General features: G+C 40.6%; 3 protein-coding genes across 3 annotated transcripts in view; 1 reads left to right on the plus strand and 2 right to left on the minus strand.

The window, feature by feature from the left end:
• The window catches only part of kcnt1a (potassium sodium-activated channel subfamily T member 1a), a 30,327-nt gene extending 21,112 nt beyond the window's left edge, over positions 1–9,215 (minus strand). Inside the window, exons 1-3 of the mRNA XM_071466298.1 lie at positions 8,562–9,215; positions 6,093–6,257; positions 18–97 (exon numbers count right to left, since the gene is read on the minus strand). Of these exons, the coding sequence (XP_071322399.1) occupies positions 18–97; positions 6,093–6,257; positions 8,562–8,728 (412 nt within the window). The 5' untranslated portion in view covers positions 8,729–9,215. The remainder of the gene's footprint in view (positions 1–17; positions 98–6,092; positions 6,258–8,561) is intronic.
• Positions 9,216–13,257: 4,042 nt separating this feature from the next.
• Positions 13,258–18,492, minus strand: psmd5 (proteasome 26S subunit, non-ATPase 5). The gene is made up of 10 exons (XM_071466299.1): positions 18,257–18,492; positions 17,105–17,249; positions 16,915–17,028; positions 16,710–16,838; positions 16,275–16,384; positions 15,871–16,013; positions 15,077–15,268; positions 14,836–14,945; positions 14,597–14,737; positions 13,258–14,345 (listed from the first exon to the last, which is right to left on the minus strand). The coding sequence occupies exons 1-10, from the start codon at positions 18,427–18,429 to the stop codon at positions 14,088–14,090; spliced, it is 1,515 nt and encodes a 504-aa protein (XP_071322400.1). The 5' UTR covers positions 18,430–18,492; the 3' UTR covers positions 13,258–14,087.
• Positions 18,493–18,886: 394 nt separating this feature from the next.
• Positions 18,887–20,956, plus strand: LOC139611544 (beta-1,3-galactosyltransferase 9). Its single transcript, XM_071466300.1, has one exon. The coding sequence runs from the start codon at positions 19,711–19,713 to the stop codon at positions 20,689–20,691; it is 981 nt and encodes a 326-aa protein (XP_071322401.1). The 5' UTR covers positions 18,887–19,710; the 3' UTR covers positions 20,692–20,956.
• The last annotated feature ends 6,644 nt before the right edge of the window (positions 20,957–27,600 follow it).

The raw sequence follows: 27,600 nt of genomic DNA on the forward strand, positions 1-27,600 counted from the left end.
TTGAGCTAGAATCTTACTTGATCTTTGGTTTTTGATGAAGAAAAGCTTCAGGCGCTCCTTGAAGGTGTTTTCATTCACATAAAACTCGACCTGCACCCTAACAGGAAGGAGAGGGATGAAACTGTCACTCAAGAAAAAAAAAAAAGCCACTCAGATGTTTCTAGAGGCAGCTTCAGTGTCAGATATCACAGCATATCATTTTTTACACAACATGAATATTCATAACACTGTTTTTCTAATCATGTGCCTGAGGAGAGTTAGGTAATTATCTGTCTCTGATTTTGTTCCCAATTACAAGACAGGGTTACTGTAGGATACACAGCTCAATAAAATGTAATAATATGATGAGTGAACACAAACTTTCCTACTAGAGTAGACTGGAGTAGCAGAACGACAGTACGACTAACTAGTAAAACACAAAACAGGTTTTGAATTTTATGAGAAATCAGGATCAACTTTCTTGCAATTCCAAAAACATAAAATTAGATTAACTGTGCAACAACGGAGCAGAGCCCAGAAGGAGAGAAAGAGGGAAGTCAAAGAGAATAAGCACGACTCATACAGTGGGTAGCCTGGCAACACAAGGACAAGCTTTACACTATTAATATATAATCCTTTCAGGGGGAGAGTGCAGACAGGGAATAATACAAGAGAGAGTGCAAATGGAAGAGAGATTAGAAGAATTTGAGGAAGGTTGAAAGCCTGTGAGGCTGCGCTCCTGCTGCTGCCGCAGTAATCCTAACTTCTGGCTCGTGGCAGAAAGGTTCACAGTGGGAAGGAGAAGGCAGTGTGGGTTGTTGGATGCACAGACATCCCACGGTGTGGAGTGACACGTCTATTTCAAGTCTGCACGGAGGCAAAACCCCAGCAAAGAGTCTGAAACCCTGAAAGACAAATCCTCTGCGATAAGATCTGACAACAGCTGTCACATCTGGCCAGCAGCAGGGCAGAGACGAGCTCTGGAGGCAGAGGAACTTCAACTGAGAGTTGGCTCTCACATATGAAAGTCCTACAGATTGCTCTATGTCTGTCCGTCTGTGTGTCTCACCCCTCCAACCCACACACACACCCCCACACACACACACACACACACACACACACACACACACACACACACACAATGGTGCCAAGTAATGACCCTTAATCAGTTCCTGTTGAGCAGACAATTACTAGCTGAAGTAGTCTGACATTAGTCATACAGCGGTGTCACATCGGAGTTTCAGGCAATAAGAGGTGCAGCTCTGGGAGTAATTAGATCTTTTAATATGACTAATTGCAGCTGAGGAAGTTCTGCAAGCGCGATCATTTCGCAGCTCTGAAAAAGGGCTGCGTTTCTCAAATCAGTTCACCGCAAGGTGTTCATCAACAAAAGACAGAGACCTGTTGATACAAACAGTTTAAATAAAACCAGAGTTTGACTATGATCATGAAAAACATCATAACAATGAATCGATAAATCAATTAGTTGATCAAGAGTAAATGAATCAATAATTTGTCCTTTTTCAAGCAAAAGCAAAAGCTGAACATCTCTGGGTTTGGACTGTTGGTCGGACAAAACAGCCTATGAGAAGATAACTGCTCTAATTAGAAACTTTTTAAAATCGAGTTGAAATGAATAGTTGATTAATTGATTAGTCGATGATCAGAAGATCAAGAAATCAGCTATCTTTAAAAACCAATTCATTTTAAAAATCATTTTACTTACTGGTTGTAGCTTCTAAAACGTGAAACTTTTCTTTATCTTTTATGAAAATAAAGTGAACATCATTTTGGTGCGTTGGCTTAACAAAACAATGTGGGACAACTCCCACAGACTTTAACAGAGCAGTCACTGATCAATCACATGAGGAAAAAGCTGATTAACTGAAAATGAAACCAATCGTTAGTTGCAGGTCGAATAAACGATTAACCAAAAGACAGAAACTATTTTAGAAACCGACTGATTTTGTGAATATTTGCAGGATTTCTTTGTTTTAAACTGAGGATCTTTGGCTTGTGGACTGTCGGTCGCTCAGAAGTCATTCTAACAATTCTTCCCTCTGTTTTCTGACACTGTCCAGTCAGAAGGGACTAACTGAGAAAAGCATGTCCACGAGTAAAAGAGATAAATGACTCTCAGGCTCCTGTCACTGCAGGGAGAGAAACACGCAGTCATTTGTGTGGACCTCAGCAGTTTTTTTGGCGCGCTTATCAAACCGGTCTGACTCAGCGCAGGTTGTCGCTCCACCTTCATCTGCACATGGAGCGTCTTTTACTGCGATGTCAAAAAAACAGAAACAATAAAAACTCAGCGTCGCAACCTCGCTTCCCCCTCAGCGCATAGCTCACCTATTACCCGCTAGGACATAATGCCCAAGCCTCTGCTCCATGTGACCCACCTCTGCCCAGCATCACTACCAAAAGTGTCCGACCTCCAAGTGCCCACAGACGGGTTGCCCCAGGTCGGGATGACGGAGTCCGGATCCATTGTGCGGGACACCCGCGGCTGCGTCGTGCGCTCAGCGCATTCCTGCGGGAGACTCTAAGCTTCTTGACCAACGCGCCTCCCCGCAGCTCTGAAATAACACCGCTCTTACTGTGTTTGTCGGAAGATGAGTTATTTCCAAGCTTTGTAAGAAAAAAAAACAAAAAACAAACAAAACAAAAAAACACCCAAACACGCTCATGAGGACAAGATGCTATATATATATATATATATATATTAAAAAAAATCAGACATCAGAGACAGATCAGTGTTTGATTAATCATTTACTTTGAAGAATGGAGTGCTTATTGGAGTATTTTTAGAAATGTACACAATTTCTCTTTTTTTTAACCTCTCTCTCTCTCTCCTTCTCTCTCTCTCTTGCGAGGGCCTGTTGCCACAGCAACGTTGCTATGACAGGAATAACCCTAACTGGTTATGGTCCTCTCCAGCAGCACTGCAGCTCCTGACAAGGCTGTAAACATTCACTGTGACACGCTGAAGGAATGACTGGATGCATCGCAGACAAACACTGATTTGTTCTTGTGCTTTTGCAGATGGCATCAGGCAGGGACCATGTCAGCATTATCTGCTTCTTGCAAGTGTTTCAAAGGTGTCATCTGAATCGCTCATGACTTATAGCCCACAAAGCTCAGAGGCTGTCTCTCTGTTTTGCTCCTCTGCTGATGTGGAGGTTTTGGCATCGCAAGTGACAGACAACAGACACCGAATGACAGATGCTTTTTCATTTGCATCTGAGTAGAAAGAAAGAAAGAACAATGTAGGAGGCAGTGCCCAGTTTCTGTCTCCCTCCCACCTTTTTGTCTTCTCTAAATTTGAACAGTCTGAAGTAGCAATTTATAGATGACCTCCTCTGTGAGTCAGTGCTTTTGAAAATACCCATGGAGGCCGGTCCACTTGAACCCCCCCTCGCCCACACTGGCGCAGCCACTCAGTGTGGCTTCCCGAGTTGCATGTGCAGACCCTTACCATCACTCCTGCCTGTTCATATCTGTGACATTTCAATTTGTGCATTTTGCATTTATATCCCGCAAAGGTTAGCTTGTAAAGACATCTCTTAAATGGGATAGCGAAGATGTTTGAAATGGAAAAAATGTGAGAAAGTAAACTGAAAAGAAAAGACTAGAGTTGCAGGCAGAAGAATAGATGAAAGGAGGAAAAAAAAGGGGATGTAAAAATGAGGGAGTGGGCCTGAGAGAAATACTGCAGCACTTGATGAGTGCACCAGATGAGAAATTCAGGCTGATATTTCGTCGACATTGTGCGCATATGCATTTGTGTTTCTTCTTGTGCATGCCTGCCTTTCAGGGAGAAACCTTTCTGAGTAATAGACGATCCTGGGCAGATGTGAGCAGTGACATTTGGGAGTTCACAGACAGCTGCTGAACACAAACACAAGAGGCTGACCAATGAAAATCTAACCTGTGGCATCAGTCACCTCCAACAACACTATCTCCTGGGGACAGAAGATCGGTTCATTTGCAGGGAGAGAACAGAAAAATGAAAGTGACGAGCTGAAAACGTAGACAGCTTTATCGAGGAGAAAACAGTGGTTGTTGCAAGGACAGCTGGGGAAAGGTCACCTTTGACTGAAAGCACTGGCAGAGCTCGTTGCTGCTCCTCGCCAAGTAGATCCGTCAAATATTACAAACAGCACTGCAGTCTCAAAGGTTTGCTGCTGCTCTAATCACATCTAAAATTATATTTGATCATCACTCTCCTGAGATCCATCTGGCAGAACTCAAGAGTATGTCCTGAATAAATATCTTTGAGAAATATGAGTGCACAACTAAACTGCTCTAAATTCAGAGCTCTTCAGAACTAATGCACACAGAAGCAGGAGCGATTGAAATCCCTGCTGTGGGAATGTTTCGAATCATGGGACAAAAACAAAAGAGATCTCAGAAAAACAGAAGACTGCTACTGATCGTGTCTTCTCTCAAGCTCGGAGGCAGCAGCAGCATCAAGGGGGAAAAGATAACGGCGAGACTGATGGTGACATCTCATTTTAAATTCTGATTGTCAATTAGGTCACAATGTTGTTAATGAAAAACATGTTTCGAGTCAAACTTTTTTAAGCTTCAAATTGATTCTTAGAAAAAGGTTCACAGACACACACCTAGCCTACTTTACTCCTCAAAACCACAGTGCTGTAGAAAAATCTTTTTTCAGCACCATGGACAGCACCAAAAACTGCCATGTTCCTGGCAGACAAAAGCCAAAGGACACTTACACCATATCACAAGGTTGGAGAAGACTGCACTCAACCTGCACTTGTGTGTATGCTAAGACGGCAGGGGGCAGACAAACACTTCAGGCACACTAACTCTGATGTAACTTGTAAAACAACTACAAACACTGCCACAGCGGTGGGTCGAGTGGGGGGTTGAATGCCAATTAATTGGGCTTTGTCAGCTGAAAAAAATATTGGTTGGAAAATCAGGACTTTTGATGGGTGAAAGCAACATGAGGCAACAAATGGATCTGTAATGTGGTAAAATAATCTTGTCAAAATAAAGTGGTTTTTTTTTTCATTTTCCAGTGGAAACAGTCTGAAAAATTCTGATAACACAAAGCGAGTGAAGATAGATGCCATCGTAAAAGCAGCAGCTGCTGCTCCTTGAAATGAAGCAGGGTGAACACAGTGGACAGATAGATAGTATAAAGAGGTTTGGTGGACAAATACTAATAGCCTAATCAGATCATAATTGGTGACATCTCCACATGTCTTGTTTCGTCTGACTTACACTCGAAAACCCAACGATGTTCAGTTTACTATTATGTAAGGTGAAGAAAACTAGAAAATATTCACAGATTTTTGCTTTTTTGTTTAAAAAAAAATTAGTTTAACAACTAGTATTCAACTAGTTGTCAATTTTCTGTCAATCAACTGATAAAGGGATTCCCAACCAGGAGGTAGGTAAAAGATTGTGGAGTAACTCAACTAATAAATAAATAAATAATAAAAAAACTACAAAAAAACCCCCAGAAATTATAATTTCAGGTAAGAGTATTGAGAGTGTATGAAAACTACTTAGTATGTGAGTAGTTGAGATAGTTAGCTGAAAGTGATGGGTAAATAGCAAAATAGCAAATATTTAATGAATAAACTGTGGGAACTGTAAAATGGATAAACAGTTAGCTAATGAATATATGATATATCGGAGCATAGCTCTGTTTTATGGATAAACTGTTGAAAAAGCTAATATATATATATATATATATATATATATATATATGATAGAAATAGTCAGCTAAAGGTAATAAATAATAAACAGCTTAAATAGTTAAGTAGAAATGGCTGAAACAGTTCCCTAAAAGTAATGGATATATGTTTGATGTTAGTTTTGATAAAGGGGCTCATCTGATGAGGATGTGGGGGATCTGACAAAAAGGCCACTACTTGTTTTAAAGTATTCACAGTATTTTCTCTATGGACAGATGACAAATTAATCTATAGTCAAAATCTTTTTTTTAAAGTTTTGACCACCCCTCAGAAAAACAAAAAAGAACAACTTCTTTTGAGTTTATGCAAAGTTTCTGTCTGTTACCATGTCAAACAGCACTGCGATTTACCATTTCCCTGTACAACCACACTGCTGCCTACCTGTCGTCATTCTGGAAGCTCTGGTCCCCGAGCAGCAGGTCTCTGAAGCGGAAGCGGGGCGGCAACGGAGGCACCTCACTCTCCACCTGCTCCATCTTAAGGGCGGAGATGTCTAAGATAACCCCGCTGCTGTTGCTGTTGGTCTGGAGTGGTGCTGGAACGGCGCTGCAGGATGAGAGGAGAAAAGTAAAGGAGCAGGAGGGAGAAAAAAAAGAGCAGAAGTGCAAAAGTGAAGGGAGGTGGAAGGAACAAGGAGCACAGGAGCAAGGAAAGAAAACATGGGATGGAGAGGTACAGGTGCCTGACTGACAAAAATATGCAAAGAAAGAGGAATGAAAAAAAAAGCAAACTAATATACTGCATTTCAGCCCAAGCCAAATTGTCCCCCCTGACCTTTGGTGGCTGTCCTTGTTATTAACCTCTTTACATGCGTGTTAGCAGCTTGTTTTGTTGCAGCTTGTTCAGACTGATCGCTGAATTCATGCAGACAATGAAAAGCAGAACCAGTCAACATATGTTCATCTAAAACACCATGAACACTGTCTACCACTACTAACAACTGCTTTCCTACCCTGGGGCAGATGCAGGTGTTAAACGCAGCAACTGTAGCTGGAAGCGTTTGTTTATTCCCTTTGCAAGCACATAACCAACAAGCAGAAGCAGATGTTTACATGCATTCAAGTATATCTGTGAATCTACAGGTAAAAGACAGCCGTCCTAACTCTTCTTATAGACTTCTTATAGTCCAGGACAACGTTTTATAGTATTAACTTTATTAAGACAAGTACAAACTTTGTCTTTTAGACTAATTCTGTATTCATTTGGTTTGGGGTTGGAAGGTTTCAACCAGTGGTGGAAAGTAACTAAGTGAATTTACTCAAGTTCTGTACAAATTAAAGCTACTTTACTTAAGTATATCCAGTTTTTGCTAGTTTATATTTCTACTCTGCTACACTTCAGAGGGAAATATTGTATTTTATACTCCACTAAATTTATTTGACAGACACAGTTACTGTTCAGATTAAAATATACGATAAGCTTATAAAATACAAGCAGAACTTTGTTCTTTCTTTCTCTGCTCTCAGACTTCTTTAGGAGGGGGCCCAACTCCAAGATTGGGAAGCACTGAACTTCACTACCTGACTGTATGTAAAGGAGTTAAAACTAGCTCCACTTCAGCGACAATAAAACGCTGCTTACATGTAGACGCGTCAATATTAACAACCCAATAATATAAAATTGATCATTCACAGGGGGCATTTTTTGCAAAATGAAGATTTTTACTGAGGTACATTTTTCTCTATTTGTTAAGTAGGATTTTTAAGTGAGACAGAAACATCTTTTTAGCTGCATGAGAAGGACAATCTCTACTGTTATGCTGTTTTTTTTTTTTCTGAAGGCCTGCAGCTATTGAGTCACCTCTCATGTTCACACCTTATTCAATCACAGCCCGAGAGCATGACTAACATGCAAAAGGAGGAGTACGATATAGCGGGATGTTACCTTTAACCCCAGAAGAAGAAGGAATGAGATGAGTTAGAAACCCCGGGTCTGAGTGAACGGACTGATTCAAATGAAGTGTAAGTGGTTTGGTGTGAGGACGGGTGCAGTTTTCAGTCCCTTCCAAAGCAGATAAACTTACACAATCCACAAAGAGGCAAAGTAGAAAAGCCCAAAATCTTTCCTCCGTCTTTCACCCTCCCTCCAGCTTTCTGTCACTGCATCTGCCTGTTTGCTATCGTCCTCCATTAAACTTGTCAAACTTATTGCATAATAGATGAAGGGTATATTTCCCATGTGGTTCCGTGAAATCCATCCAACTTAACCAAACAAAACCCGATGGCTAAGAGAACCACTCAGATCTCATAAAACACGCTGGCACTTACAGGTCATTAGAGGAACCGAGTGAACAGGACAGAGAGAAACATGTTGAGTGAGAGGTTTTACGGTTGTTGCCTGTTGAGCTCATGTGGATGTGTATTATCTGTATGTCTAGGCTACATTTCTTTTCTTTTATAGCACCACAAATGCACCAAAGAAGACGCACAGATGCACATTAGAGCATCATTTAATGTTTTTATGATCAGTCCTCAGTCTTACAGCCCTGTTTTCAGCAGATAATGTCCAGGCTGTAACACTGACAGCTGAGACAGAGAGCAAGCTGAGCAGCTGAGCAGCTGAGCAGTGCTGGCAGGAGTGGATGAGCACACAGTGAATGGATGGATGGAGCTCTGGAGAAGACAGTTAAACACTAATGATCAGTACATGCACACACTGCACTGAATAAACATGATTTAAAAAATGTCCTGAACTGCACAGATTGTGTCCCTTGTCGCAGTCTCTATTCGACAAATCCCCCAGCTACAAATCACGGATAACTTTGAGGCGCAAACTTCACTAATCTGCACATAGGAAGGCAGAAGTTTTCCTCCTGACTTGATCCTGCCTCTTGTTGCTCTCCTCTCTTACCGTGGCTTGTGCTCGTTCACGGTCCCATCATCGTTGACGAATGACTGATTCACGTAACATTCACTGCACATTTTGGCCGGAGATCCGGCGCTGCCGTCGGGCTGGAGAGCTGCGGTGGTCGGCGTTGAGTCCCCCTTGACAAAGTCGCCTTCCTGGGTTAATTGCATCGGAGGGTGATCGGTCCAAAAGAGCGGACTCCCGCAGAGAAAGACGCGCTTTCTTCCAAAAAAAAAAAAAAAAAAAAAAAAGGCAAAGTGACTTCTCCCTATCTCAGTGTCCACCTCACCTACTCAGGTGCATCTCGGAGGTTTGGAAGAGTTTGTTGTTTTGGGGTTTTTTTTTGTTTTTTTGTTTTTTTGTCAGCCTACGCAGAAAAGAGGCTGCCAGGAAAGTGACACCTGCCTCATGAACTCTTCAAATACACAAACTGAAAGATGCAAACGCAACCATGTGGCTGTCGGGAAGCAGACAGGCTGACAACGACGAGGAGGAGAGCTGCAGAGCACAGGTCTGCAGCCGTGGACATGCTGGTGGTGACAGCTCTCCTTCCTGAGGTAGCGGGTCCACCTCATGACATAACTGTTGAATTATCACCCAACTGTTGATGAGGCGAGAGAGAGATTAGCACCATCTGTCGGAGGCTCCTCACTTCTCCATGACCTGAAAATATGAGGTTCAATATGCAGGATTCAAGTATATGAAGAATAAACACAAGGGGGGGGGGGGGGGGTTCTGAAGTTATTATTTATCACTTTAACACTTGTATGTTGTATCAGTGTTGTTTTTGTTGAGTCCACCACAAGTCAGGTCAATTTATTTTACAATTTCATTTATAAAGCCCAAAATCACAGTTGCAAATTTGCCTCAGGTAGTTTAGGTTACACCCCCCTCCAAAAACACACACACACACACACACACACAAAATATATATAAGATGGGGAAAACATTGGAACAAACCTCAGGGTGTGCAACAGGAGAGGGATCCCTCCTCCAGGATGGACAGATGTGCAGTACACCCCATCTGTAGAAAACAGAGCAGCATAGTAAATTTACAGTCATTTACAGTTAGGTTAACAAAATTATAACTAGATTGTAGATTGTATATGAGGAAAACTGTACATCAGCACAATCAATAGCGGAACAAGTATTCAGATCCTTTACTGAAGTAAAAGTAGAAATACTAGAATGTAAAAAATGAGACGCAGTCCAATGAGCCTCACACTGAAGCAGCAGTCTGTCCAGATCACCGCCTCTGTGTGCGGCGGGATCACATCTATACCGACACCCTCAAGATGGGAAACAGAATAGTTGCTTTCTCTAAAATGAGGATCAGCAGGAGAAGTAATATCTGCTGATCTGCTGACTGATTTATGCTCTGATTCTTTACGATGATGCTCTTCCTAGACTTCAGGGGCATGAGCATTGTGACAAATACATGATGTTCTTTGTATGACAGGTTAGGCATGACTTTATATGAAAAAATCTTTCTTTCTCTTCCCTGAAATTAAATTTGTTCTCTCGGTAATGTTGCAAGCAGTGCAATTTCTACACGGGAAACGGCCTTTGATAAATGCTTCATTTCCTCTAATAACATCAGCCCTTTTTTCTTTGTTTGTTTTTGGTGGAGAGCAATGTATTTTGTTTTTTTTTTGTTTTTGTTTTTTTTTTCCTTCCACTATGTGTTATTTTTATGCCTTTGTGTGGTTCTGAACAGTAGCTATTAAATGGATTGGAAACTGACAGCAACAACAACCAAGATGATGACATGGCAAATTATAATGTAGCCTACAAAGCCACAGTTTCAAAAGAAATATTACAAAATATTGAATTTACATGACAAAAAGTCTGCTTATGAAGAATACAGGGGCATTTTTATAATATTTAAATAGATCTTTTTTATATAAATAGAGGATTTCTTAGGCGACTGCACTGTAGATGGGGCTCTTCAGGAATTTCTTTATATCTGCCTCAAGGTAGGTGATGGACATCTTGATAAATAAACAAGCTTATCCCAGGCGTCACACTTACATGATACGTGTGCATCAGGATGATAAAGAAATACGACGACTGTGATTCATCATTCAAAATAAAATCTGAAAAAGCACACATCAGTGTTTCTCAGGAGTGCTGAGCTCCAGCTACAGATCATCTTAACTTTCACACAGTAAAGCCCAGGAGGAGCCTCTCACTCCCTGACAGGCAGCAGGGGAAGGAACAGAGGCCAGCAGCCTCACAGGATTAACATGGCCCTCTGGGGATAAGAGGTAATGCTTACCGTTCATATTTTAGTGTAATACCAGAAAAAGGATGATCCCAGCACATCCTGAGATTGGTAAATATAGAGCTGCACAAAGACCAGTTGAATATGATTTAAAAAAAAAAAAATAATAATTATGATAGACAAGCTGGGTTTAAAAAACATGAGATAGCTTTCAGTCTGTGTTGTAATTTTATCCTTCAGGGAAAGGCCACTGACACTTAACAATGAAAATCATAAAAGGCGAGACGGTTGAGAAGCCAAAAGACTTCCACTACACTCACAGAAGTGCCAGGAAAAAAGAAAGAAAGACAGAAAATAAAATGTAAAGACTGACAGACTGGATGTTTTTTTGACTATTATTTATTTCTTTGTTTATTTGATGACGCAAGCTGGAGCAAGTACGGAGGAGACGTGGGAGAGGTGATATAATTCACTGGGGAGACGGTGACAGGAGGTTGTTGAACAGTTTTAAGCCGGTGATGGATGTTTGGACTGAGTCAGACGTTCTGACTGGCGTGGGAAGTCCTTCTACTGCTGTAGACGAGAGAAGTCACATCTGTGAGATTATCCCATCAGGGTAGATGTGCTGTGAGGGGAAGTTGGGCTTTGTCAGCAGATTAAAGGTGTAAGGTTCTCACAGATCCACACTAGGATCCATTTCAGCACCTCACATATACTGTGCATTAGGCAGCAGTCATGAAGAGAACATATAACAGTGACACGGAGGGATGAGAGTTGAAGCTTTTTTTTAAATTTGGCATTGCTTTTGAAATTTTAATTGAGCCCGACGTGGCACCGTACTCACAGATAAAGCTGTTTATTCTTCAAGAGTTGTAAGTGTGTGTGTGTGTGGTTGTTGTGATGTGACAGGGAGGAGGATGAGTATCACTCTCTGTACCATCATCAGCATTTAGTATAGCGAGGGCTTCTGCTTGCTCGTACAAAACCTTACATAAGCTTTTCCTGCTACATTCAGTAGAGTGTAGTTAGAATCAGACCCTTCCCGTGTCATGTCTCCATCTGGTGTCTGGGGGCTTCTGTGCCGCCCCCCTTGAGCCCGACCCGTCTGCTGCACATCAATGGACAGCTTGAAGCTGTGCAATGAAAATGCCAAAGACAAGCCAAAGTAAAATGGCAATGAAATACACAAAACCTCACTTGTAGTAGCGCTTTTGGGTCCTTCATCTCATTTTTCTTTTTAAATTTCTTAGTTTTTATTTATTTTGTGTTTCTGCAATTTCATAGATTCGTCTTTTCTATTCCCACTTTCATTCCTCTATTGCGCTTACCTGTGCAATCAAGGGTGAACAAATCTGAAATGTCACCCAACTTCAGATTGCACCTGCTTTCCCATTAAGTTTCAGTCTCACAGACAATTGTATGAGGTTTATTTAATGAAAAAAGTATGGCAAGAACAAGATGGTAAATGCATGACATTCTGTTTGATGTAATAATGATTTTGGCATGTATATAATGTGGGCTCACAATGTAAGCAGTGGTGCTAAGAAACTAAGTACATTAACTCAAGCACTATATCTAAGTGCAATTGTGAGGTACTTGTACTGTAGTATTTTTCCACTTTATGTTTCTACTCCACTGCAATTTCACTCTATTATATTTATTTAACATCTGTTGTTACTTTCAGATTAAGAGCTGACACTAAAAAAAAAAACTTATAAGCGTATAAAATGCAATGTATTGCTTTAGATTAAAGCTCTGGTTCCCAATTGTTTTTAGCTTGGGGCCCCGTACAAATGAGCATCATCTAATTTTGGCCCCTTGTTACATTTCAGGCGTCTGTGAGTTCTGAGCAGTTCCAGCAAAAGTGATTTCCATCCATCCATTATCGATATCGCTTATCTGCATGGTCACAGGGGGGCTGGAGCCCAAAAGTAATTTCCCCTCTTCTCATTTAAACAACTGTTATGAGCCCAAAGAGGTAAAATGATCTAATATTTCACTAAAATAGCAAGGACTAGAGAAAAGTCCAAAAACTGAAAACAAATGTATGAAGCAAAACATTGTTTTTTCTTCTTTCCTCACACAGATTTATCTCAGGACCCACTGGTGTGAGCCCCACCTCTAGGTTGGAGGGAGTTGGACTGTTGCCCTCTAGTGGAGATAAAGCAAAACATTAACTGAATTTCATGGGATTGGATCAACCACACAAGTAGCATTTGCCTAGATGTGTGGTTTTAATTCTCTCCTTGCAGGAGAATGTAGCTGCCAAGCAGAAATAAGGATTCCTGCCTGTACGCTCCTAAATCATGACATTTAAATGATCATCTCATTAGATATAAAAAAAAAAAAGTAAAAAAGTAAAAGTGCTGTTTTATAAACACCAAAGCTGTTATTTGAAAATTTCCACAGTCCCATTTCTGGGTGTAATGTTTTGCTGCAACCTTCGTGCAAAGAATGACAAGTAAGCACAACACATCGTTTGTCAGACCGAATCCTCTTTAATAATAAAAAAAAAAAAATCATTCTATTTACTTAACAAAAATACTTTTGACACAAAAAATAAATCAATGTCTGAAGAATTTGGAGAGCAGTGGTTTGATTAGTGATGTTTTTGGTCCGAGTCCAGTTTTATTTGAAAGATGCTGTGTATGATGATGTGGATTTGTCTGTGTTAGTGCCTGGTGAACATTTCACGTCTTGTCAGGTTCTTTGCTCAAGTATTTGGTAAAGACACATAAACTAAACATGTGTTGACATACCCTTCCTCCGCTGCCACCATTATGGAACCAAGATTATTGCATTTGCGTGTGGATGCTGAGGTCTTGTCCATTAAGGAGGTTCATCTTGTTTCAAGTGTGTTGCAATAATTTTAAGGTGGAGCCTGCTGTTAAAGGTATACGCTAGCAACTAAGTGTTGCATTTGCATAAAGCTGGCAGACAGATTTTATTATATATAGTATCAGATTCTGAGATATCCTGACCTTTAGTCTCTGATATGGGTCAATGTCCTAAAACACTTGATCTCACATTTCCCAAAATGCAGCTCAATAGCAACTTTCATTAGACCCTCCCTGTTGAAGGGAGATAATGTGTCAATTTATGCTGAATAGGTGAGGACATTTTAATCAACTGAGCAAGTTAACACCACATCCTGATTTGTTAAGACTGTTTATGTATTTATCAGAGAATGAGTTTATTATTATAACAGAGTATAATATGTTAACCCACAGTTAGCTTACCGAGGCACTTACCCGTTACTTAAGAATTACCTAGAAACCCATGAAGTGTATCTGAGTTTGTTTGAATCAGTCTGCTCCTTCTGTGCTGACTGAGGCCACAGCAGAGACATAGTAAGGTCCCTCTCTGAGGTACGTTTTCAGACTGATGTAATGCTGGCTGCCCAGTATCTCTGCTGCTGTTGATGAAGACACAAGTGACCCCACCAGTTCAAACTTAGCATCTTTCGCCTCCTTAGTCTGACCCGTTGAACGGTCCAAAATGAACTCCATGAATCCGGGATTGCTGATCATTAACTTCTGACCCCATGGCTGAGTGGCAATGGCCTGGCACACGCGCACACACACACACACACACACACACACACACACACACACACACACACACACACAGAGAGATATATCCACCAGTTAAGATATAAATTAAACCAGAGCAATGTTGACGGCATTGAGCTTTTATGTAATCATGTAGAGAACAAGAAAAAATCTTTCAATATCCACAGTTCTCTATTTGTTTTAGAGGGAATCACAGGGTCAGTATGACTAACAATGGTAGTTAGATTCAGCTCAGCACTCACAGTGAATATCCGCAGGGCTCCACAATGCAGCTCTGGGAACGGCTGAGTGCTGATGTTGCGAATCATATCCATGGGCTGGTTTGACAAAAGGTGGAACCAGGACTCTGTCAGGGCCAAAAGATCTTCTGTCTGCTGCTCTGGCTGCAAAAAAGTATTATAAATTCTTAAAATGAGCAACATTTTTTTTTTGAAGATGACATTTAAAGACACAAAAAGACTTATGGTTTGCACACACATACCTCTAGACTGAGAAGTTGTGATATGGCATCCAAGCTGCGCACTCTGAGCTCCGTGGCTCCAGAGCTGGCAAGCTGGCTCATTCTTAACAACACAGCCTTGAACTTTTCTCCTAAAGACACACAAAGAATTAGACACAGAAGATCCCAAGACCATTGAAAAGACATTGAAAGAGGGACCACTGCTCGTTTCTCTTTCATCAAATAAAAGCTGGGACACTTTAGGGAAACCAAGCAAGCAAACCTGTTTTCTGTAGAACCTGCTTTCCCTCCACAGTAGATCCCAGTAAGCCCAAAGTGTCCAGAGCCACCCCGATCATCGCAGGGTCCGGGTCCAGAGCCATCTCAAACACCTTGTTCTGGAAGGCCGGGTATGTTTCACAAACCTGCTGTGGGCTGTCCATAATTGCCAGGTTCCCGAAGAACTTCACCAAACCTACAGGAGGGACATTTGCACTGTGACGGACTGAATAATGTTGCATTGAATGATTTAATGAAAGGAATACTTCACCTATTATTAGACTGTTTTGAGGATTAAGTCACATAGAGCCTGGATTACCAGACCACAAAGTTTCATTTCTTTACAGAGAATTGTGTGCAAAAGTGGCAGCTCTGTTTGTTATGATGCAGGAGACTCATTTTTAGAATCACATAAAATCTATTCGTCAAGTCAATTCACCCAAATGACACACACAAAAACATATTTTTTCATTTACTACAGGCGACATCAAGCCCTGCAAACAGTTTCTGTTTTATGGAGGAGAAATAACTGAGCTAATTGAGATTCTTTGTCAGCTGGTTTGCATCAACTGATAAAAATGATTGGTCACACAACAGAGGAAAATATAGCAACACTACACATCTTCTTATGATTTAACGAAAAAAAAAAAAAAATCCCACCTAATTTTTGACATGAAGCTGAGACAGATACAGCCCATCAAACGCGAGGAAAGAGTAACTGTGGTCTGATGAGTGTAGCAGAGGGAATTTGGATGCATTGGCTGTATTTTCTTGAAGCAGTTTTCTAAAGTGACTCACCAGGCAGGTAGAGGGAGGAGAAGGGGTCCGTCTCTGCTCCTCTGATCATGTTGGAGATCTTGTCCATGATACCCTGCTGGGCCAGATACTGCCGGCCATGCTGACTATGGGCTAGAGTGGTCACCATCTCTATGGCTGTGGCCCTAGTGACAAAGATAAAAACACACATTCCTGAATCATGTTTTTCATAAATGTTTGCAGTCTATCTATAATTTTGTCCACACTGTAAATCTACAATGTTGTTACACTATTCGGCATACAACACAACATATGTCGCATGTCTCTCCGTCCTGGATGAGAGATCCTTCTGCTAAAGGCAGACAATCTTAACTGCAGCTGCTACATTATGTTTTCACAAACCATATCAATTTGTGCACATGTTTAAGCATGATTTCTCTTATTACCTGATCAAAATGTCGTCTCCTGTGAGTTCACCGAGGAGCTGGGAAATGAGGCTGCTGTTGGCACAGTAACCGAGAGAAATGGGAGAAACTGACGAGATTTCCACCACCAGCTGCAAGCAGCAAGAAAAGTAAGTCAGCCATGTAGCGTTTGCGATCTTCCAGCAGGTTACAGAGTCTGCTAAATGACTGCTGGATGAATTTATGAAAAACAGTGGAGAAAAAAAAGGTAAGGTTCAGCAGTCATCCAACTAAATCCATGTGCATGGTTACAAGCTCATTTGTCATCCATTAAAACTTTAATTAACGTTGCCCACGTTCTGGCAGGATTTCTTGTGCTGATTAGTCATACCTTCTACAGAGTCCATCAAAATAAATGTTATTTAATAAAGCTGAAAAAAAAAAAAAAAAAAAAAAGCAACGGACATTTCAATGTACCTCGTATAGTCTGTATCTGACAATGTCACTTGTGGCCATCACATCCTTCATGACTTTGAGCAGGTCACTCTGGAAGAGTTTGTCTAATCCTGGCTTGGAGTGACTCAGTTTCGACAGGGACTGAATGGCCTAAGAAACAAAACAGTTACCCACTGTGGATTCATTAAAATCTCATACAAGGAAATTTCCGTGCCTCAGTCATCACCTGTTTTGCCACAGAAATTTTCTCCTCTGCGATGCACTGGATCACCGCCCGAAGAATGTCGTGGTTGTTGAGGATCTCAGTGACAGCATTGGGATGCTCCACCATTCTGCCAATCTGCCAGAGAAAAACAGAAATGCCCTTAAGTTGTCAGTGTTTTGTGGGCAACTTTCTGTGTGTGTGAGCAACCTACCTGTGTCAAGGCCAGTATCTTAACAGTTTCATTAGGATGTTTCAGACCCGCCTGCAGCTCCACTCTGTAGTTCTGGGCCAGGTGCTCAGGGCTGAGGGCCATTAAGATGCGTTCAAGGATGTCCACACACAGCTCCACCTGCTCCCTGTAAACGCAGCTCACATTAGTCGCTTCTTTACGTAAGGATCAATCTATCTATCTTTTCTCAATTAATCATTTGGTTCATATAATATGTTGGAAAATCACAATTGCTCAGAGCAAGTTGACATTAGAGCTGCGGTGATTAGTTGTTTAATCGATTAGTCAGTCAACAGAAAATTAATTAAATGACTATTAATAATTGAATAATCATTTTTGTGCCACTTTTTAAGCAGGTTCTCAGATGTGAAGATCTGATTAATTGTTGTTAATCAGTAAATCAGTAAACTGAGTATCTTTGACTTTTGGACTCCTGATCAGACAAAACACATCATCATTTATTTTTAACTTAATACTCAAGAGACAAAACAATTAATTGATAAAATACTTGTCAGATTACTGGATAATGAAAATAATTACTTGTTGAAGCCCTAAAGCTTTTAAATTTACTATCATAAAAGATTATGGACATTAATTTATTGTGAAAAGGTAAGTCTGTACTGTGACTGGTTGGGCAGTGACATACTTTTATTGGTTGGCTCCACACTCTAGCACAGAGAACCTGAAACTTAACAATAACTATGTAGCTTAAATGCTAATTTTCAGCTATAACTGGAGAGTGTTCACATCTATATTGGCCCTCCTGCATCTGCACTGTTCAAAAAAATGGGGGACTGGGTGTCAAAAAGGGACAATTTCTGCAATGTGAAAGTCAAGAACATCTCCCAAAAACACCTTAAATACGGAAGTCAGTCATGTAGTATTAACTACTGTTACTGTTTTCAGTCTAATCATCAGGAGTGTGTCACTTCACACCTGCACTGTGTATAGTTTGTAGCATTGTAGCTAGTTAGCTTGCTAACGACTAACTAGCACTGGTCAAATGCAGCGTTTTCATCTTAAGCAAGCTAACATAACTTAATACATCCTGAATCCTGACAGCCACCTGACTCAGCGGATATCAACCAGCAGCTTGTTTGACAGTGTAAACAAGGCGCATTGTGCCAAACCAACCTGTGATCTGAGTTTAAGAGAGAGAATATCACATCGAATCGCTGTCCGCTCACTGAGTCTCTCAAAGCGCTGACAGGCATCGATAATAACGCTGTTTTTAAACTCTGCAGCTCCTCAACTGGGTCCTCGACACCGGAGATTTCCTCCAGTAGGCTCCCAATGGAACCAGCCATGACTGTCAATGTTTGGGGAAAAACCACGGATGTATTGGTTTCCGCCTCGTCGGCTTCTTCTACTACACAATTATCACACCTGACCTCCAACGTCACGGCGCGTCACCGCCCCCTGCTGGACTCAGAGGGAGGCTTCAGGCTCCACTTCAGAAAAAACACAGGTGTAGAGGTCAGGGGAAGAGTGGAGCAAAGTACCAAGGAGCCTAACATGGGAAGGAACCTAACAATCCTGTGGTGTAAATTTAATATTATTAGCATTATAGGTAAACTTAATAAATTTGACTATTTCTTGCATCTAAAACAATATAGGTGCCACCATTCCAAAGTATTACACAACAGTGTAGAGTTTTACAATGCAGCTAATGTGCAATGATTCCCAAGTAATATCTTTTGAAACATGATCAGTTTAATGAAGTTACAAATAGCCTACAAATATTGACCCTTGTAACCCTTGACCCCTTGCACACAGTTTTCTACTCTGTATCACTACACAGATGTTCACAAAACCACTTTCTTTCTCCGTTAACTCTACAGAGTCTCTGTTTCTCTGCAGAATTAAATATTCAAGTAAAACCCGTAAATTTAAGAGATTGCTTTAGACAGTTGTATTGTCTAAAAGGTCCCCCACCGTTTCAAGAATGTGTCTTGCTTGTTACGCCACTTTGATGTTTGACCTTCGCTGTGCCGAATGTATGTGCTGAGGAGGTTGTTTTCACATTCATCTGTTGAGGAAAGTTGAATGTGAGTTTAAGATGACATCACAACTAGTTTATTTTTTAAAGGAGAGTATTTTTTATTAAGTCTTGAACATGTCTGGAGAGTATCCTTAATGTCCCTGTGGTGAGGTCCAACTATTCCTTCTAGGTATCATTAATGTTGTATGCATGAGGCAGGACACACTCCTCTGTTTGAGGCTTGTAGCTTAGAGCTTGGGGTGCAGGGTTACTTTCTAGATAGGGTTTCATGAAAGTGGAAACCCTGTCTGTCAGCTGGTATTGTTGTTGAACTCACTACAGCAGGAGGTCCTCTGGTCACCTACAGCTAAAACACAGAGAAACAAGGCTAGTGAAGCCGGTGTCATGCAGGTACAGTGTAAATTCTTTGCAGCTTATACGTTTTCATTGAAATTGACTGGGGTAATTAATTCTCTCTCTTTTTCTGTTCCAGTGCTCTCTGTGCAAACTGCGTACCCACCAGTGGTGTTTTCTTCTCTTCAACGTGCTGCTCTTCCATGCCTTGTTGTTTGGGGCTGACTTTGTGGAGGAGTACCTCCTGCAGCCCATGCCTGCTGTCTACACTGATGGCACTGTTGTTGACGTAAGGGAGAAAGCAAGGAAACTAGACCTGAGCAACGCCCGGGAGAATGTGACCCAGGCCTACCCCATCACTAACCCTGATGCCTGCAGAAACTCCGACCTTTTCCTCCTCACACTTGTTTTCAGCTCCCCTGCTAATATCACTCAAAGAGAGGCAGTCAGAAGATCTTGGGCCAACCAAACACTCGTCCAAGGCTTCCCAGTGAGGGTACTATTCTTCTTAGGATCAACTCAGACTTTTTCTGCACAAGAGGCCCTTGTGAAAGAGTCTGACCGCTATGGGGACGTGGTTCAGGGTCATGCTGTGGCCGACTCATCCCTCCGTGGCCAAACCGAAAGGACTGTGCTGGCACTCCGCTGGGTGATTGCCTTCTGTCCTCTGGCACGCTTTGTTCTGCTGACCAAGGACTCTGTGTTTGTCAACCTCCCTGCCATCGGAGGCTACCTGCTCGGGTTACACAGGCACCCTGAGGACCTTTACCTAGGAAGGGTCATTCAGAGAGACTCACCTGATAGAGACCCCAATAGTCCTGGCTACCTGTCCCCAGTTCTCTACCCCGACAAATACCTGCCTGAATACTGTGACGAGACAGCTTATGTGTTATCCCAAGATGTGGTCCGGAAAGTGTACGTAGCATCTGCAGCAGTCGGTGCATCTGTGAAAACTGATGTTTTTGTGGGTCTTTGTGCTCATAGGGCTGGTGTGGCACCAACCCACAGTGCTAGGTTCTCAGGAGAGAAACATATCCGCTACAACACCTGCTGCTACCACTATATGTTCAGTTCAGCAGGAATGGGGAACCATGAACTAGAAACGGTGTGGGCAGACCTCGGACGGAAGGGTGGAAAATGCTCCCTGTTACAGACCTACTATGGCCTAGTGACTTGCAAGGCCCTTACATACCTGGATAAACTGTCCTTCTTCAGCTCCCAGGGACAAGTTTAAATAAAGGTCTAATTTTGTTTATTTCAGATCAGAGTCTTGCTATGACAGCTCAGATAACTATGAGAAAATGAAACCTTCAACCTGGAGCATTGTAATATATTGTGCGTACATTGTGCCAGGGCCAGATCTATGTAAATAAGAGTGCAGAGCAAATTTGACTTCTAATTATTCAGTAGAGGAAACATTCATTATTTTTTCTTGAGTGAATTTTGCACCTGATTGTCTAAAAAATAAAACCCAGTTATGGTTATTTCCATATGGATAACATTGTCTCTATTTTGTGTCTAAACTGGTGGTTTCCAAGAGCCAGTGCAGAGGGGACAGACATGACCAGAGAGATGTAGCGTGAAACTCAAGCTGAATATACTTTTTTCACAGCAAACACTTTCATTTTTCAAACACGTGTGTAAATATATTATATAATAATATATATTAGATATAATATATAATATAATAATATATTAGAACTGCCGCATTGCTTTGTAATAGATTGCTAGAAAGAAGCTGTCAATGTTTCTAATTTTACTTGTGCTTTTCCCACTAAACTAAAGAGCAATGTACATATTTCACAGGATCTTGTTGTCCTCACTTTCAAAAGCCCTGCACGCCCACGCAGGTGTTTTGAGTCATTCTGGCTGATTGAACCTCTGCTCAGGCTGAAGCTAACTGGGGATATGATCGGAATAGGCCTTGAAGACATTTTGACATGTCTCAGTGGGAAAAGCACAGGTGTAAATCATAAAGTCACAGATGGCTGAATGCTGTTTGGCTGCTTCGGTTTCAGGGTTTGTGAGGCTGAAGACATCATGTACTAATAATATGTATTTTACCGTGGCAGACATTTTAATTCATCATATCCAGAAAAGCACAGATGAAAACAATGATGTTAATGATGGCTCCTTTCCCACTAGGTGCACCAGTACCAGGGCTGGATCTGACACAGCTAAATGGGACGCAGATATCATTAATGTTATTAATTGCACATGTGTTATTCCTGCTGCGATTAGTCAAGTTGTGTGGTTTAAAAAAGGCCTGAAGATGTTTTGTTGCCCTTAGAGCACTTAGAGCTAAATAACAATTGGGTGAGTCAGAGGGATACACAGTCTGTGCATATACACGCAGCCCTGGGAGGAGGTCTAATCAGGCACAGTAATTGAGAACACCTGTGTGGGTTGGCATTTGGTGTGGAGGACATAACACCATGGAGCAATATGAGTTCAGACATCCTTTTTTAAACCAACCCCTGACAAATAGATCGTAATTGAGTCATAATTTTTTCTAAGAATCTGACCTGGGTCTGATATGTTTGTCGATTAAAATATCACAGGATCAAATTGTTCCTATTTTCATGGAGAATTTCATTTATTCTGGTAGAAGTCTTGTAGATTATGGCTTAAAAGGCCAAACCGTCAGGTAGACCTAGCAAAACTCTCAAGAAATTGTATAATTTAAACATTAATTTCAGAACAAGATAGAGATAACTGAATACATTATGCCAACACCGACATCTAGTGCCTAACATGGGTTATAGCAACACATTGACCACATTGTATGGCTCTGTGCTGTATACGTTTAGCCTGTGAGAAAAACTTGCAGTAATACTATAAAAAATAACTTTATTTTAAATCTTTTATTCCAAATCTGTGTACCTCTTTGGAAGTGTGAAATATATATAGTATTCCCCTAATGAATGACTGATGTCTATGCTGGTGGTAAAGTTTACATGCATAAAAGATTATGTCACTAATCAGTGGGCATCAGGGAACAGTTACCAATCATCATTAATCACTTTAAGCATTAACATAAACGTGTGGCACCTTTTTTCCAGAGAAGCAAGATTTGCATTATTATTGCTTTAGCGTGACTGAGAGGTGTGATCACACCACAGTGGGTGCAGCAGGAAATAGAGTCTGTCTCACTTGCATTTTAGATTTCCAGCAATTTTATGTCCTTTAAATACTGCTCAAACTACTGCTTCTCTCCCCAAATTCCACAAAAGGAAAGTTTGGCCTCTGTCCCAGCACCCTGAGCGAACCAAACAAAATGTTTGTGTGTTTTACAACCTTTTTCTCTTCTGTTCTCCTGCCAGATGTTCACACAGCAACACTCTACTCCACCTTGGCCAGGTTCCCTTGTGTCTGCAAAACTTTTCCTGGCTGTCTGTCTCCCTGCATCAGGCCAAGGTATTCAAAGAATAACATCTCAGCATGTCTATAATCATTCTGGCTGGTGACCAGTCATGGCAACAATTTGAGTGGCATACCATCAGTGTGAACCTGGATCGCTCTCCAGGATTAATCTGGGTTTATTAGCATCAACACCTCCGATCCATGGCTTCGGCACCACATGATCCCTGGCCTCTCACCTCTCTGCCTGTCTAGTCCTATGACTGGCCCCATGATGCTGTAGTTTTTGACTTGTCATTTTTATGGCCACTACAGTCCAACTTGTGACACAATTTCCAATGAAGTAACCAAATAGCGAGAGGTCTTAACAGGACACTTTGTCAGGGAGAAAAGAATATTAATACTGTCATATTTTTCCGGCTGGTGTTGGACTGCTAAAAATATAAATCATTAAGAAAGCATCTTAAGGGGGTTTTACACTTTCTTGCTTTCTTGACAAAAGTTAGACAAGAAGGTGATTCTGTGCATGCTGTTTTTATGTCCCAGTGACCATCGAGAAAGAAGTTATGGTTCTCTCCCCATTCATTTACACAGAGGCCTGGTCTTGTTAGCCTGAAATAACTCCCTGGGGGCTTTGCCAAGATGGCTGCCGAGTGGTGAGACTTGCCTACAAGCACTTTGCTGTGCAGATATGAGTGGCATCGTCTTGTCTAATTCTAGAAAAGAAAGGAGATGAGGGTATTTCCAAAAATGTCAAACTATTCCTTTAAGTCCATAGCAGGGTCTAACCAATGGCCTTATGTTCACAATTACAAAAAAAAAAACATATTTTAGTTAAGACCACAAACTCAAAAGGGTTTGTTTTCTTGCTACTGTGGAAAAGTTGCCAAAAGCATTTGTGAGTGCATCTATTCTTTATATAAAAAAAAAAAATCATCACAGCCCACTGAATCAAAAACTCTTGAGGTTGGATAGGAGTTTCCAAGAGAAAGTGGAAACCAGGTCTGCAGAGCGGGAAAGCCACCAGACCCTCCAGACCACATGTACACTTCAAGCATGCACGCACACACTCATAACACAGCCTGCAGAGATTGTTAATGTGAGGTCGAGGGGTCGGTAAACTGCATGTGGGTGGTGCAGTGCTCTGATGAATACTTCCCCTCAGAGAGACGCATCTCTGCAGAGAAGGACTCATCAAACCAGAGAAACACTGTTTTATTTAGACTGTTTACACCGACCAAAGAAGTCTGGGGCTCCAGAGCCACAGCCACTGATTTGAGGGGAGGGTCAGTGGGAGTCAATGTCTCAACTGATGAAAGAAATAACTGTCTGTAATTTTAATTTTGCATGTGCACATGTGTCATTCATGAGAACATACAATGTACGTTTTTATACATGAGTGTACAAATGAGTGTATAATCCTTTGAGATTCTTGAGAGTTTTATGTTCGCAGCAGAAGCTTGCTATTCATGTGGCCATCCAGCCCACGTTCATTTACGTAGAAGCAGTAACCTCAAGGATAAACCCTCTTTTTTGACGACATCTGTGGTTTCTTCTCCTTTCCCTTTTTGTAAACTCCACAATCTTTCCTTTGAGGTTTTGGTACCTTTGCCAAGCCAGGAGTTAGTAACTCTCGTACAGTGCAGTTGCTTTTGACTTCTTGTGTTTTAATTATGCATTCTATAGCTTTTGGCTGTTCTTGCTTTTTTCCAAAACGACGCCATCTGGATGAAATGAAGTGCATTAAACAAATTTTTCATACACTTGTCTAGATGTGAACATGAACACAGAGAACTTTATGTCTTATGTCTGCCAATGACTTTTATTAAGGATCTATCCCTCTGTACCAAATTTTATTGAGATCCGTCTGAATGTTGTTGAGAGTCACTCGTAATTCATTCATTCATAAAGCAATGCGGTTTGAATTACACTGTAAAGTATGTAAAAAAGAAAATGCAAATTGGTCCATTGCATTTTTACTTAAATAACACATACTGTGGGAAGTGGGGTCACAGGACTGCTGGCCTGAAGAGCACAGGTGTGCTCACTGTGCAGCTCACACAGGTGCCTTGAGTTTTCTTTGTTCTGTTTCCTGAGCTCAGTTGCCCTTCACCTGAGCTGCTTCCCTCATTTGACCTTTTGTTCCTGCATGTGTTGAGTGAGTAGTTTTTTCATCATATTTCCTAAAGTCATGTTTATTTTGACGTTAAGTAGTACATCTAATCTCCTTGGTTTGTTCTCACATGATTATATGTTTAAAGTGAGAATGTATTGATGTACTGATTTTGATTTCGAATTGTTTGTTGATTGCTTTATTCAAGATAATAGGATCAAATTTGACCTGTATGCATCCTCTCTTCATTTGTAGAAATATGACCACTCATCTATGACTGGCTGCAAGCAAAAGATTAATTACTTTCAAATGCAAACTGTTGACTGCTTCTCCTGCTTTGCTCATTCATTAAGTCCAGTCCAGTGTAAAGCTAGAACACATACGTACATATATTATGTCTTATATTATGGAATTATATTATATTTAATAATATAAACCTTAAAGGTTTATATTATCATCTTAAAAATATCTCCCATAGGCTTCTGTAATGACTTTAATATTTGTGATTTTGGTCTGTTATTTTTCTGCAGCAGACGCTTTGAAGATGGGACACTATATTATAATAACAGGGTGTGCCTTTAAAATGGAACACCCCATGACTCCACTCCATATGGGCCCAAAATAGGGTACAAATGATTTTGAGCTTGTAAAGTGATATTCACAAATAATTTCAAAGTTTGTAGTTGTAAATCAACCTTTGTAAACGTGTATAAATCTGCAGGAGTAATTTGTTTGTGCAATTATGCATGCGTAGAAGAGATTTGTATTTGTCAAAAAAAGACAATGTGATTAAAATCTGTGAACAAATGATATCAATCAAGGTTACACAAAGACACAGTGAAAGAAGTGCTTTGTAAAACTGTAAAACTCAGCACTCAAAGTTCCCACACACTGTGTGACACTGAAGTTACATGTACAAATTTTGACCCCGTTTTTTACACCTGAATCTGACTGGACAGTGACAGTTCAAATACAAAGTAGAGTCCAACCAGAGCTCATCCATGTTGAAAATCAATGACACCTTTGAGGATCCAGAGTGGAGGTGAAGGCAACAGAGCTATCTGCCCCTGACTGGACTCTGCTGCTAACTTGCAGTTCAGCGCTGGGCCGAGGAGGGCAGCTGTGTGCAAGCCATTTCCAATAAACTCAAGTTGAGTGAGAAAACTGGGTTATGCATGAAGCAATGCAGTTCAGTCTTTCTGCATGTACTTCAACTCATTTACAGTGTGACTCACACTTTAAAACTTTTTTCACTGCTTACACTACAGTTTGCATTCTTCATCCCTTTTCCTTTTTTTTCATGTTAGCACTGCTTCAACTGCTTCTTCATACAAGCATTCAACCCTGCAACGCAGTTTACCTTCAACTTGTGCAGAAGCCAGCAACCCCAAAGGGATCCTCACTCACGGCTGTCAGGATCAGTCGTGACTGAGGGTCCCTGGGTGGAGGGTGGAGTCTCAGTCTGTAATAGACCATATAATCACATATTATTAGAGGCTTGTACTGTATTTGTTGATGGGCTCTGGTGTGGTTATGCAGTATTTTCCCCTCTACTTTGACTCAAATGCTTACTGCTAGATGATGAAGACATCTGTTAGCACTCTACTGCTCTAATATTCTCCTACATGCAGCTACTCTCCCCTTGACAGCAATATTTATATTTCTTTTAATGCACAGCCATTAAATACAGTAAAACATACAGTAAAACAGAAAAATGTTTTTAAATCTAATAAATCACTTTTCATATCCTTATCGCAAATAAACCAGTCATTTTGTGAGCCTGTTTTCAAAATCTGCTTCTTATGTTGTTTCTTAAAAAACAAATTTTTGGGTAACTCTTTTCTTTAACTGCCTCTCCTGAACATTTATAAGCAGCATGTAAACACACAAACATAGTTTACAACACACCATAACGTAGTAGTTGTCAGTAGATTTAAGGACATTTTTTAAGGATTTACTAATTAACAATTTAATCATCGAGCAATCCATAATTGGTGTATAAACAGTTAATAAATGATTAATAAAACACTAATACGTAGGCCTATAAAATCATATATAATGATATTTGACAAGCATGTGTACACATTTAGAGTGTTAAAATACATTATCAACTATTATAGATTATGAACTATTGATTCATGGACAGGTTTAATACTGTTTATAAATGTGTTCAAAACTTATACAAACAGGCTCAGCTTTCAAATGCATCTCCTGGTCTTTATCAGTGACAGAGTTTACTCAGTTGTCTCAGTGAAGAGGATGTATTTGGAAATAAATACATGACTGATTATAATGTTAATAACATGAATATATACATATGATCAAAATGTATTTAATACATTGATTACAACTATATTATATTTTAATATCAGTCATTGATCAACTGTTTATACATCATGGATACTTTACAGGTTATAATGTTTGACAAACACATCAAACATTTCACTATATCTTCTACAACTACGCTGTTGTGTGTTGTTTTTGTATTAAATTGAGGGGTTAAAGGGAAATATTACAGATTCTTGAAGTACAAAAGTATGGCAGACTATTCCATTGATATACGGCTCCACACATTTTTTGGTTGAGGTTGTTTATCTCCTTGTGTATCTTACACTGTTCTAATAGAACAAGCATCATGGGGCAGCTGTCTGGTAATCACCATAGCCAAGC

Source organism: Trachinotus anak, unplaced genomic scaffold, assembly GCF_046630095.1.
Source record: "Trachinotus anak isolate AG129_WGS33_773 ecotype Australia unplaced genomic scaffold, CSIRO_AGI_Tana_v1 ptg000028l, whole genome shotgun sequence".
In the NCBI taxonomy this organism is placed as follows: domain Eukaryota; kingdom Metazoa; phylum Chordata; class Actinopteri; order Carangiformes; family Carangidae; genus Trachinotus; species Trachinotus anak.